Source organism: Microcebus murinus, chromosome 5 (genome assembly GCF_040939455.1).
Source record: "Microcebus murinus isolate Inina chromosome 5, M.murinus_Inina_mat1.0, whole genome shotgun sequence".
NCBI lineage: Eukaryota > Metazoa > Chordata > Mammalia > Primates > Cheirogaleidae > Microcebus > Microcebus murinus.
In genome coordinates, this window is record NC_134108.1 from 101,067,009 (window position 1) to 101,080,678 (window position 13,670).

Genomic DNA, 13,670 nt, shown 5'->3' on the forward strand with positions numbered 1-13,670 from the left:
CATCATTTTTAGCTAGGCCTATCCATTATTTTTAGCTGGGCCCTTACCACAGTTCTTGCCTTGTGCCCCATTATTGATTTGTACAGAAGGCGGTTTCAGAGGTAAGAAACTAACTAGGCCATGTGTGAAGCACAGTGACTAGCATGGGGCGAGAACAGGGAACATTTGGGGCTGTGGGTGCTGTCATTTCAAGCCTGGCAGACATGCCCTGATGCCTGACCCCACTCTGGCTGCTGCTCAGCTGCTTCTCCCAGTGCCCCTTCCCTCCTGTCTCCCAGGATGCATGTCCCTGTCCCTCTTGGTCACACCCTGGCCCCCCAGAGACTTAGAATCATGAAACGCCATGGCTAAGAAGGTAATGAGAGCCCATCTGGTTCAACTTTATTTTTTCTGAGAGGGAAGTTGCAAAATTCTGCAATGTAAATGGCTTTCCCCAAATCACACACCGTTTTCTTCCAAATTACCTGCAAAATCCCATACATTTGAAAAGTAGACCCTATACACCTAGGCCAACAAAACCAAATTTACTCAAAACATTTTTGAACTTTACTTCTTTTTATGAATTGACCTCAGACTTCATTATACACCAAATAAGGATATCAATCTCTTAATTTATGCCACACCTTGTTTTGGACAAAAAAAAAAAAAAAAAAAAGGTTCCACTATTACCTACTTAGTTTGCTCATTCTTCTAGGTCACCCATCTGGGCACTAAACAACTTTTGGTTTTTTCCACATACTGTTTAGTTCCAAAAGATGAAGTCTTGGCACCACTGAGAAATGTTATTTAATGTGATAAAGGCTCTGAAGGTAGCTCATGTTGTTGATTCATAAATTTAGTAAATATTTATTGATACTTCCTTACATACCGTGCCTTGTGCTGGGGGGTGGAAATAGCACAGTAAACCAGAGCATACCTAGTCTATTCTTTCAGTATGATCACATGGAATTGGTAATAATAAAAGCCTCTGGTAGCCAAACACGGTGACACACACCTGCCTTCCCAGCTGCTACTCAGGTGGCTGAGGCAGGAGGATCCCTTGAGCCTGTGCAGCTGCTGTGAGCTGTGATCGCACCTGTGAAAAGTCACTGCACTCCAGCCTGGGCAACATAGAGAGACTCCCACTCTAAAAAATTAAAAAAGCCTTTAGGCCAGTTACAGTGGCTCATATCTATAATCCTAGCACTTTGGGAGGCCAAGGCAAGAGGATCACTTGAGGCCAGGAGTTTGAGACCAGCCTGAATAACATAGCAAGACCCCATCTCTACAAAAAATAGAAAGCGCAGCCAGGCATGGTGGCACCTGCCTATAATCCCAGCCACTCAGGAGGCTGAGGCAGGAGGATCACTTGAGCCCAGGAGTTTGAGGTTGCAGTGAGCTATGATCATGCCATGGCACTCTAGCCCTGGCAACAGAGCGAGACTCTGTCTCAAAAAAGAAAAAAGCAGTCAGTGCCTCAGATCCCTCCCCTATCCCACACAGCCAGGCCAAAGACTGGAGGTTTATTCCCTGGTAAGAGGAAGACAGGGTGAGTACCTTATTGAAAATGTTCACCTGGTAGATGTTGAGACCCCAGCCCTTTTCCCTTTGAATTCCAGAACACTGGCCTTTGTAATCTCACCAACCTGAAAGGATAAAAAGACCCAAAGACACTAACATAGGAAGCTTCACAGTAAAATGTCCTGGCCAGGTCACCCTAGTGTAACGCTCACAGATTGCAATCCACACACACACATACATAGACACACACACACACACACACATACACACACACACACACACACACACAGCTTCCAACTAGCTTTTCATATCTCCACACCTAAAAATAAGCAAACAACTGAGGATTATGAGATATCTGAGGAAAGCTTCTAACACGAAAGACAGAGGCCAAAACAAACACAAAAAAGTGACTTGGAGGAAGCTGAGTCTACATAGCAATAAGAAAACTTAAGAATAACAATGTTATCATCATATCCTGAGAATAAGAAAAAATATTGCAAAGATGAAACAAAAGCAGAATAGTGTTTTTTAAAAAACAGAGAACTACCCTAGTGAACCTAATTCTAAAAAAATAAATAAATAAATAAATAAAAATAAAAAACAGAGAACAAGAAAGAGGTCTTGAAAAATCAAATGTGACAGCAAAAATTTAAAAAATCAGAAGTTTGGAAGATAAAGCTGAGGAAATGCCCACAAATGGAAAATAACAAAAGGATGGAAAAACTATGAATGACTATATAATAAAATTAGAGGACCAGTACAGGCAATAGAACATCCAAATAATAAGAGAAAAACAGAGAAACTAAGGAATGACATCATCGATGATATAATCCAAGAACATTTCCCAGATCTGAGGAATCCCTGAGAGCCTAGTAAAATAGATAATATTTTTTTAAGTATTATTTTTAAATTTTTAATTTCCAATTGTTCATTGCTCATATATAGGAATACGATTGATTTTTGTGTAAGGTTGTATCTTACAACCTTATTAAATTCATTCATTAGTTCCAGTAGGTTCTTTGTAGATTCCATCAGTCTTTCTATATAGTTGATCATGTCATCTGCAAGTAATGACAATTTTATTTTACTTCTTCCTGTCCTATCTAAATGCCTTGTATTTTTCTTGTCTTATCACACTAGCTAGAACCTCTGGTCCAATGTTGAATAAAGACAATAAGAGTGGACATCCTTGTCTTATTTCTGATATTAGAGTGAAAACATTCAATCTTTCACCATTGTAGTTTTTTGGTAGAGGCTTATTATCAGATTGTAGAAGTTCCAAATTCAATTTTTAAAAAAAATATATAGGTTATCTATTTCTTCTTGAGTAAACTTCCATAGTTTGTGTCTTTTGAGGAATTAGTGTACTTCATCTAAGTTATGGAATTTATTGAAGCAAAATTATTCGTAATATTTCTTTATCATTTTTTTGAGACAGGGTCTCACTTTATCCCCCAGGTTACAGTGCAGTAGTGTCATCAAAGCTCTCTGCAACCTCAAACTCCTGGGCTCAGTCAATCCTCCTGCGTCAGCCATAGGCACACACTACCATGCACAGCTAATTTTTATATTTTTTGTAGAGACAGGGTCTCACTATGTTGCTCAGGCTGGTATTGAACTCCTGGCCTCAAGCGATCCTCTTGCCTCGGCCTGCCATAGTGCTGGGATTACAGGTGTGAGCCATGGCACCTAGCCCCTTATCATCTTCTTAATATCTGTACAATCTATAGTCAAGTTGCGACTTTCATTCTTGAGATCGATAATTTGTGTCTTCTCTCTTTTTTTCCCCTGATCAATCTGGCTAGAGGTTTATTAATTTTGTTGATTTTCTTAAAAAAGTTTCTGGTTTCATTGATTTTTCTCTAACGTTTCGGTTTATACTTCATTTTTTTTTGGACTACTGTTTTTGACTTCTGTTTTTCTCTGCTCTTTATTATTTCATTTCTTCTGCTTTGTATTTAACTTGCTCTAGTCAAAGATTTTTAAACTCATTAAGAATTGTAAACCATAAAACAAAAATGGTACAGAAATAATTTTTTCATCTAGTTTGTGCTCTAAAATAAACTTTCCATTTCAAAATTTCTGAAAGTCTGAAAGCACATCCAATTGTTCAGTCATTAAATATTTATTGAGTACCTACTACATGCTTCTAGACACCAGGGGTAAAATAGTGACTAAAACAAGGTTCATGCCCTTATTGAGCTTATGCTGTAATTGGAGGACACGGGCAATAAAGAAGTAGATGGATAAATATGTAGAATGATGGTGATAAATGCCTTGCAAAAAAATAAAGCAAGGTGAGTGGAGAGTCTAAGCAGGTTGCTGGGTGGCAGCAAGGTTCTGTTTCTATTTTAGATGAGACCAACAAAGGGCTCTCTCTGAACAGAAACCTGAAGGAAATGAGGGAGAACATCACGAAAATATCAGCACTCCAGGCTGAGACACCAGCAAGAACAAATTCCCTGAAGCCGGAACATGCTTGTCTTTTTGAGGAAAAGTAAGAATGCCTAAATGGCTTGGGAGAGAGGTAGCTAGGGGCCAGAACATGTAAAGTCTTACAGGCCATTGTAAAAATTTCATATTTAATTCAAAATGTGGTAGGGAAAATTCTAGAATGGCCTCCCAAAATGCCCCACCCCTTGGGGTACCCCCATCTATAATCCCAGGGCTATGAATAATAGGTTTCACTCTTGCGGTTAGGTTATGTTAGATGGCATGGTTGACTCTAAAAATAAGAGATGACCCCCAGTGGGCCTGGCCTAATCACATGAGCCCTTTAAAAGTAGACTTTTCTTTGGTTGGTCAAAGAAGAAGAAAATACTTGAAGCGTGAGGAGGATGTGGAATGCCCTTGCTGGCTTCAATATGGAGGGGCCATGTGGCAAGGGGACAGGCACCCTTTAGGAGCTGCAGACAGCCTTAGCTGACAGCCAGTAAGGAAACAGGACTTCAGCCCTACGGTCACAAAGCACCGAATTCTGCAAACAGTAAGAATGAGCTTGGAAGCAGACTTTTCCGCCAGAGCCTCCAGACAAGAATTCAATTCAGCCTGATACCTTGACTTCAGCCATGTGATGCCCCAAGCAGAAAACCTAGTCATGCCATGCCAGACCTCTGACCTACAGAACTACAGACTAATCAATAGGTATTATTAATATTTGGAGGTGCTAAGCTTGGGGTCATTTGTTACACAACAATAAAAAACTACTATACTCAGTATGGTGGGAAGCCATAGACACATCGAACCTTTTTTTTTTTTTTTTTTTTTGAGACAGAGTCTCACTTTGTTGCCCAGGCTAGAGTGAGTGCCGTGGCGTCAGCCTAGCTCACAGCAACCTCAAACTCCTGGGCTCGAGTGATCCTTCTGCCTCAGCCTCCCGGGTAGCTGGGACTACAGGCATGCGCCACCATGCCCGGCTAATTTTTTATATATATATCAGTTGGCCAATTAATTTCTTTGTATTTATAGTAGAGACGGGGTCTCACTCTTGCTCAGGCTGGTTTTGAACTCCTGACCTTGAGCAATCCGCCCGCCTCGGCCTCCCAAGAGCTAGGATTACAGGCGTGAGCCACAGCGCCTGGCCTCGAACCTTTTTTTTTTTTTTTTTTAATGAGTTTTACTTTAATGTCACCTGAATTAGATGGTAAGCTCCCTGCAGGCATGAACAGTCTACATGTCTCCTACACTAGACCACGCCAGGCACCTAGTGGACACCCAAGAAATATCCTATAAATGAGTAAAACTTTTTGATCAAAAGAAAGCTATTTGGAAAAATTGTGTAGCCTCTTGTACAGACCACTTTGAAGGACTGCTGGTATTTGTGTAAATTGTATTCTGGCCGGGTACAGTGGCTCACACCTATAATCCTAACACTTTGGGAGAGTAAGGCGGGAGGATTGCTTGAGCCCAGGCATTTGAGACCAGCCTGAGCAAGAGTGAGACCCTGTCTCTACAAAAAAAAAATTGAAAAACTAGCCAGGCATGATGGCGCACACCTGTAGTCCCAGCTACTCCGGAAGCTGAAGCAGGAGGATCATTCGAATCCAGGAGTCGGAGGTTGCTGTGAGCTATGATGACACCACTGCACTCTAGCCTGGGAGACAGAGCGAGACGTTGTCTCAGAAAAAAATAAAGAACAACTGTATTCAGTATATGCACAGCTTGCCTTCCTTCTGGGGTGAAAGAGTGCAGAATGACTTCTCTTCAAATGCAACATGTTGAAACAGAACTCACCTTTCATTCAAACAGCTCCAACAGACATACTCTTACACTGCCACCATCTCTCAGGTACTTAAGTTCTGAACCTTGGGCTGATACTCAGTTCCTCCCCATAGCCAGAGAGTCCTGGAGACTGATTTTCCAAAATGCCTCTCCATGAGTCCTAGCCTCTGTGTTCCCACTGCCGTCAGCCTCACTGAGGCCTCTTCAGCTGCCACCTGCATGGGGGCAAAGGGCTTCCAAAGAGCTTCGCCATCTTCTTTTCCTCTGATCCCAATCCCTCTTGGTCACCACCACCTGCCAATCTCCCTCAGATAACACTTGGTACAAGTAAACCCTTTCTCTGAAACTCCCGTAGGCTCCTCATTGTTCCCTCGGGTGAGCTGGTGCCCAGCCTGAGCTGTGAGCATCTCGAGAGCAAGCGCCACACGTTGAGTGTCTTTGTGGCATCACCGGTGATCTATATCCGTGTGAGGCTGTTGATGATAATGGTCGCAACCGTGATGATGAGAAGGCTTTCTTTCTTTTAGATCAGGGAAGACCAGCCTGGGTTGTCAATCTCCCAGGCCCTAAAGACTGGATCAACAGGAGAAAGCTATGAAGAGTGGATACATTACAAACCCACTGCCCCCTACTCCTCCCCACGCCTGGGAATCTTGGCCATCAGGCCCCCTACCCCCGTTATTCTTTTATCAACAGCAGCCAACAGGCCAGATGCTGTGGCTCACGCCTGTAATCCTAGCACTCTGGGAGGCCGAGGCGGGAGGATCACTCCTTGCTCAGGAGTTCGAGACCAGCCTGAGCAATAGCGAGACCCCGTCTCTACTATAAATAAAAAGAAATTAATTGGCCAACTAAAAATATATATAGAAAAAATTAGCCTGGTGGCTCATGCCTGTAGTCCCAGCTACTCAGGAGACTGAGGCAGCAGGATTGCTTGAGCCCAGAAGTTTGAGGTTGCTGTGAGCTAGGCTGATGCCATGGCACTCTAGTCTAGGCAACAGAGTGAGACTCTGTCTCAAAAACAAAAACAAAAACAAAAACAGCAGCTGTCATATCTTCTGTTCACACTGAAGGGGCTTCCTTCCCAGGGGTATTTGTAATTTCACAAGGAGAGAGCCTTGAAGGAAGCAAATATTAATGGTAGGGTTTCAAGTATCAGCTGGTGGGTGAAATGAGATGTTTGGACAGGGATATAGAGCTTTGCTCCTACACCCAAAACACATCCCAACGCATGCGGCTGGACTGATGTTAATAAAAGAAAAGCATTAAACACATGCACCCTCCCCTGACAGCTGGGGAGTCCATACAGTCACCGTGGGCAGGACCCAGAGAAGGCTGCTGAAAGGAATCCCGGCTCGGATGCTGGAGAAGAAATTCAAGAGGTGTTGGATGCCCTGGAGATCTTACCAGAAAAAAGGAAAAGCTCCTCCCTGTCCTCCCTACCTGAAACCCTTCTCCCACACCTCCAAGGGTGAGGCTGGGTTGGGAGGTCACTCAGTCTAGAAGCACAGGGAAAGTTGTGGCCATGGCCATTTTTGTGCCCCCATCCTCAGTGCCAACCCTGAAGAAAGGAGACCCCATTTCCACAAGTCCAGCCCACCCTAGGAGTGGATAATAGGGAAGGGGAGGCAGCTTCTAGACCCAGCAGCCTTCCCCTCCTCCGACTGCTCCGTTGTCCCTACGAAAGCCCTGGGGAGGGGACGCTTTGCACCCCTTTCCTTTCCACAACTGCAGCCCACAGCTTTCTGGGCCCAGGGATGGGAAGCCTGAGGGGGGAGGGGGAGAGGAAGGGAGGAAGTTGTGCGCAGCTAGTGGGGCTGGCCCTCTGGCATCCTGGGGGAGTCTTCCTCCTTAATTGCTTGCGTTCTACAGCTGTCATCGCTAACGAGAAATTAAAAAAGCACCCTGACCCCTGCCCCCACTCCTGCCCCCACGGCTCACAAGTGCTCTCTCAGCACGTTGCTCTTGGAGGAGCACCAGGGCGAAGAGGCTGCCCGACAGAGACGTGGGGACGCCTGGAGCCCCCTGCTCCCAGCCCCCCGAGGACAGAGGCGGGAGGGCCCAGCTTCTCCACTCCTGCTACTGGCAGGCCCTGCTTTTACATATCCTGCCTCATAATCTCCACAGCTCTTCTGGGACTCCTCAGACCTCAGGCCCAGATTTGGGGTTGGGGAAATAGGGTTCCTGGAACTGCAGATTGAAAATTTACACTCAGCTGCCCTGGCCCAGTGAGCAATTATGTAAAATGGAGCAAAATGAAGAGGGGATGGGTCAAAAATGACAGCAAGAAAGATCTCAGTTAGCACAGGGAGGAACTTCCTGGCTGCCTCTCACGCCACACCCAGAGAGGATCAGGAGCCTCTGCTTGGCATCTGGCACAGGAGTCTGTGTGCTCTGGCCCCTGCCTGCCTCTTCGCCCTTCTCTCCTCACCCCCACCCAGAAGCCAAGGCCAGACACTAACTTTGCTCCCAGAATGCACTTCCCAGCACCTACAGATTTCAGACCATCAGCAGAGCTCCTCCCCATCACCCACCCTCCTGGAAGATCAGCCACAACAAACTTTAGTTCTTTTACTTTTTTTTTTTTTTTTTTTTTTTTTTTTGAGACATGATCTCCCTCTGTGATCCAGGCTAGAGAGCAGTGGTGTGATCATAGCCCATAGCAACCTCAGACTCCTGGGCTCAAGCGATCCTCCTGCCTCAGCCTCCCGAGTAGTTGGGACCACAGGTGCTCACCACCACACCTGGCTAATTTTTTTCTACTTTTTGTAGAAACAGGGTCTTGTTTCACTTTAAATTATAAACGCTGCAATGAACATCTTTGCTCACATAGTCAAGTGAATAATACTCCTGAATGCATTTGCTATTGTTTCTTTCAAACTTATGTAGATACTATGGAGATTAATATGTGATTTCATTTCAAATCATTCCTATCTTCACTATCGCTTGCTGCCTTCACAGATTTTTCTTGGATGATGGATGCCTATCGCATGCAACCAGTTTTAGTGTTAAAGTTTTAGTGTTAAAACTGAAGTTTTAGTGTTAAAATGGGGTTTTCCAGCTCAAAATGATTGGGAATCACTGCCTGAAACCAACCAGCTGTTGCTACACACACATGGTCCCCAGATCACGTTAGTATTCTGTTCCAGCAAATGTTATGTAAGTCCATCCTTAGGTGAGTCAGGATCCTTCCGAATCAGAAGATAAATGAAGCAGGGACCTAGTTGGCAGCAATGTCAACAGAGGGAAGAGCACAGGGATGGCGGGTGAGGGTGCTGCCAGCACTCCTTGCCTGTGAACCAGGCTCGCTTCAGAGCAAAGGGCCTGAGACACGTTTACACCCATCAGCCAGCGCCCACCGAGGCTGCTGAGAAAGACTGACTCGGGCTGCGTTTACCTAAGTCAGCCTTACATAAGTGCGTGCCTATAAAGACTCAGGAAGGTACAAGAAGAAATGTAAATAGCCGGGATTATGGGTGCGAGTTTAATTTGGGGTACCTGATATTGCAAGACTGCTTTATAAAATGATTTAAGCTTGAGCAAAATACCTATATGTGCCCAGCCCTGTGGAGGGGTTGTCAGATAATTAAGAGATGTTATGAGACGGTCCCTGGCTTAATGAAGCTTATGGTCAAGTTGTGGAAACGAGCTGTACATGCCACCAAAGGCAGGCTCCCATCCCCCTGCCTCTCAGAGGCGGGGCCTGGGGTTCGGGCCGCTGTTTGCTCCGATCTCGACACCCCTCCCCCTCCCCCACGGGCCTGTTGCCACCAGCCAAGCCCTCCTGTCATACTGTCCCCAGCTTCTTTCCACAAAGGAGTAATCTCCCTCATGCACAAGGCATTCCTGATTATGTCAAAAGTCCCCTCCTTCCCCCAGCTCCCTTCCTTGCCGCCCCATTATCTCTTGGGGGGACTCCAGTGTTTCTGACTTCTACCTGTTCCCGGCCTTCCTCCCCAAGCACAGCCCAGGGGAACTGAGCGTGGGGATGGGGGAGGGGTGGGGACAGAGGGGCCACCGCGCCATCTGCATGTTCTCAGCAATCAGTCCTCCCCCAGCGCCTATCCCCAGGCTGGGAGGGGGCGACTGCTGAGTCAGGATATTCCTCACATTCTCTCCCTTCTCCCCTGCCGGCCCAAATGCCACCAACCCTGCCTCTGAGTGACGGGCCTCAGCTGAGTGGCCGCTCCCCCACCCTGACCCCAGCCCAAGACCAGCCCTCCTCCCTCACAGCCCGAGGGGGAGGCCGCAGGAAGGAGGTCACAAGGCCCACTCTCCACTGGGGCCCTGCCGGCAGTAGGGATGGGGGGCACCCTGCCTCCTGACGCCCCCATTTCCTTCTCTCATTCCAGCTCCATCTCCCCAAGCCGGCCTCACTCAGAGTCTGCCGCCACTAATCCGAAAGGACAGGGACGGCGGTGGGGAATCGGGAGCTGAGCCCCCCATACACACACCACCCCGGGCACCACCCAGGGGCGTAGTCACCCCTACAGTGTGAGCTCTGGGGAGCCTTGGTTCTGCAGAGGGAAGCCTAGAGGGGAGCCCCAAGAAAGGCTTCCAACCACAGGGCCCCTCAGTGCTTGGGGGGTGCCTGGTCTGATGAGGGAGACCCCCACAGAGCGGTGGGCAGGGGAGGAAGGAGGCTGCTGTCTCTCATGAACATATACTGACATATACAGCAAACAAGACTCAGACATTCAAGGGCAAAGCTACGGGCGAGCCTGGAAGCGGGAAGAAGGAAGAAGCGTGGGAATGGCCACCAGGTGACACTGGCCCAAAGGGGAAAGGAAGGCTTCCTGGAGGTGGAGAGCCTGGAGGCGAACAGGGCGCCTCTCCGGAGGCTCACGGGTGAGTGAGGAAGGAAAGGCAAGTGGGGAGGCCCAAGACCAAGGCAAAGCCTTCCCAGCACAGCCGGCGGGAGTGAGCACTGGAGGGGGTGGGGACGATGGCCAGGCGCCATTCCTGCCCACTGGGTTTGGCCGTGGGACTCCTAGAGTGTCTTCCAGCAGGCAGGCGTGTGACCTGTGCAACAGCACAGGGCCCGAAGTAGAAGGATCTCCACGCTGGGTTTCATGCTCCGCTGTTGAACGAGGAACTCGCATTTTATTCTGCATTGGGCCCACAAATTGTGCAGCCTGTCCTGCTCCCCAACTTGGAAGGTCTACTTTCCTCCCTGTATCTTCTGCTCTGAAGAAGCCCTAATGGGAGGAAATGGGGGGGGGTGAGGGAAGGCCTCAGCTTCCCTCCCAACCCTCAGGCACTTCCGACCCCTCCACCCCCATCCCTGAGCTCCCCGCTCCTGGATGCCTGTGCAGGGAGGAGACCGCCTTCCCCGAGGCTCGGCCAGCTGACTGACCAGAAGCCTCCTCCCAGTGCACGCGGGTCCCCAGCCTGACCCTTGGCAGCCCGTAGCAGCCCACTCAGCCCACGAATGGCCTCATCCCTCGGAGGGCCCAGCAGGATCGTTTCACAACCATGTGTGCTCGACGGAGCCTGTTCTTGGAAAGCTGGGGACGGGACAGCTCAGTCCTGGTTGTTGGAGAGGCCTCGGCCCCTCGGGTCTGCACTTGAACAATAAACAACCGTGGGCCTCCTTGGGTAGGAGGGGGAGTGAGGACAGGATTGCCACTGCTCTGCATGGGGGGGGGCAAGGGCCCCCTAAGATCTTACCACCAATGTTCCCTCTCAGGGTGGATACCCCACAATCTGATGAGGGGCACACAATCGGTCCCCACTAAGGGAGCCCGGGATTTGGGACGAGAGGAATGTGATGTGGCAGAGAAGATGTGATAGCCCAGCAGGCTGAGAGGCTCTAGGGCAGGGCTGCCCCCAGTGCTTGTCACAGTGCTTGGGTCCCCATTAGCGCGCTATGTGGGTTCGGGAGGTGAGACACTCGGAATTAAAGTCAGCGGCAGCAGTATCCTAGTGCCAAGTCACCTGTTTTTTTCACAGAAGTAGCTGGCCATCTGAGATAGGACACAGGGGCAAGAAAAGAAGCCAGATCACAGGAGGGTCCCATCTGCAGGATGTAGACTGTCCTGAGTTCACTAAGAAATTGGGCCCGGAAGCTGAGCCGGGGTAGGCGTCCTCAGAGAAGGCTTTCTGGAGAAGGGGCTTGAAACCTCTTCTTACAGGAAGGGAAAGACAGGGGCTTTGCACAGAACAGGACTGAGGGTGTCCTGGCAGAGGGAGCAGGCTCTAACGAGGCTTAGCAGTGCCTGGGAAAGGAAGATCCCTCCCCTGGCGGGGTGAGATTGGCGATGGTGAGAGAGGGTGGAGCTGCCCTTGCTTCAGGCTGATCCCTGGAAAGAAGCCCCCGAAGAGGGGTCAGGGCCAATCCCTCTTTGATGTGCCACTTCGAATAGCTGAGCCTGGATGCGTCCAACAGGCAGGGGCCGGGCAGGGGCCGGGCAGGGGCCGGGCAGGGGCCAGGCAGGGATGAGGGAGGAGGGACTTAGCACAGTGACAGTCCTGGTGCAGGTGCCCAATACATGTCTTAATGGATGGATTGTTGAATGAGTGGTTGACTGACTAATAGGAGTCGTAAGTTGGGGGCCTCGCTATTCTGGGAGACTTTGGGCTCAGCCCCCTCTGATGCCTTCAAAGGGTACTGCAGATTTCACACGTGGGCTAGCACCTCCTCCAAGCTGCCTCCTTGGCTCACTGTGTTCTCAGAGAACTTACGCTCTAGAACAATACAAAATTAGAGAGCAAAGGGACTTCTTGTGTGCATATAAAATTCGTGTGCCTATGGTAGCAACAGCAATAACAGCTAATATGTAATGATCATTTACTATGTCCTGGCCACTGTGCTGATCACTTTACATCATCTTTTACATCATTCGATTATGTCTCATCTTAGAAACCTCAGTAAACACTTCCAAGTAAACAGTATTAGATGCAGGAAAAAAAATGTGCGTCCAAGCGAAATGTTGTTAGAAATGTTTTTCACTTTATTTTGGCTCTCTGGCACACATTTTTCACATTTTAACATCTCTGAAATCAGGATGTGCCTTGCGATCAATAACAAAAAGGCACTGTGTCATAGTTTAATTAGCAGCGTTGTTTCTTCTCGGTGCTACATAATCCGGTGCTGAGTCTTGCCTTTGATGAAATACAGTTGATTATGTCCATGGTCTATGTGACTGAGCCCCTGCCCCTTTCAACCAACAGTGGACGATATACAATATGTGTTTCTCTGACTCTGTGTGTGTTTTCTAGAGGTGGAGGCTGTGTCTCAGCCCATCGGCCTGGGGGCTGCCTGAGGACAGGGCTGTCTCCCCTCCCGAGCTCCCCACTGCCCGGCTCCCCCAGCTCAGAAGGCCTGGGAGACATGGGGGACAGAGGTGGGTGCAGAAATCCTTGGGCCTCCCGACAAAGCCCTTTTTACGAAGTACAGAAGGAAAGGGTTTAGAGAAGCTGCCCTCAGCAGCCCCAGGGAGGAATGGAGGTAAAAGGGAAGGCATGGGATTGCTCCACACTTCACCAGGAGGCCCTGGGCCAAGGCCTCTGGGCCAGTGGAAACAACGCGGGCTGCAGGCCAGCTCGAGGCCAAATTGCCAACCGTAGCAAACCCTGGCCCTGGCCTCTTCTAGCACGTGCTGTGCTTACCTGCCAAAACTTGCATTCTCCTTGGCCTTCCCCTCTGCCCTCATGCTGGCCCGGGGAGGGGACGCAAGAGCAAGTGAGGAAGTGATTTGCCCTATTGGTGAGCTGAGGAAACTGAGGCTCCAAGGACCCCTGGCCTTGATCCTGGGCTCTCCCTGCTCCCCTCCAGCAGAGGTGTTTGAGCTGAGGGCCTGGCCTACCCCCAGGGACCCCTCAGCAGGGGATTTCCGGGGTGCAAGGGGCAAGAGGAAGGGAGAAGTGTCTCTTGCCAAGGACTCTCCCAATGGTCAGAACATTGCTACTACCTCCTCCTCTGATCCCCCTTTTCCCGGGACTCCTGT

The 13,670-nt window shown here is 48.8% G+C and overlaps 1 protein-coding gene across 1 annotated transcript in view; it reads right to left on the bottom strand.

Annotated features, from left to right (window-relative positions):
• The window catches only part of VEGFA (vascular endothelial growth factor A), a 44,222-nt gene extending 30,846 nt beyond the window's left edge, over nucleotides 1-13,376 (bottom strand). The window contains exon 1 of the mRNA XM_012773277.2: nucleotides 13,333-13,376. Within this exon, the coding sequence (XP_012628731.2) occupies nucleotides 13,333-13,376 (44 nt within the window). The remainder of the gene's footprint in view (nucleotides 1-13,332) is intronic.
• Between the last annotated feature and the right edge of the window lie 294 nt (nucleotides 13,377-13,670).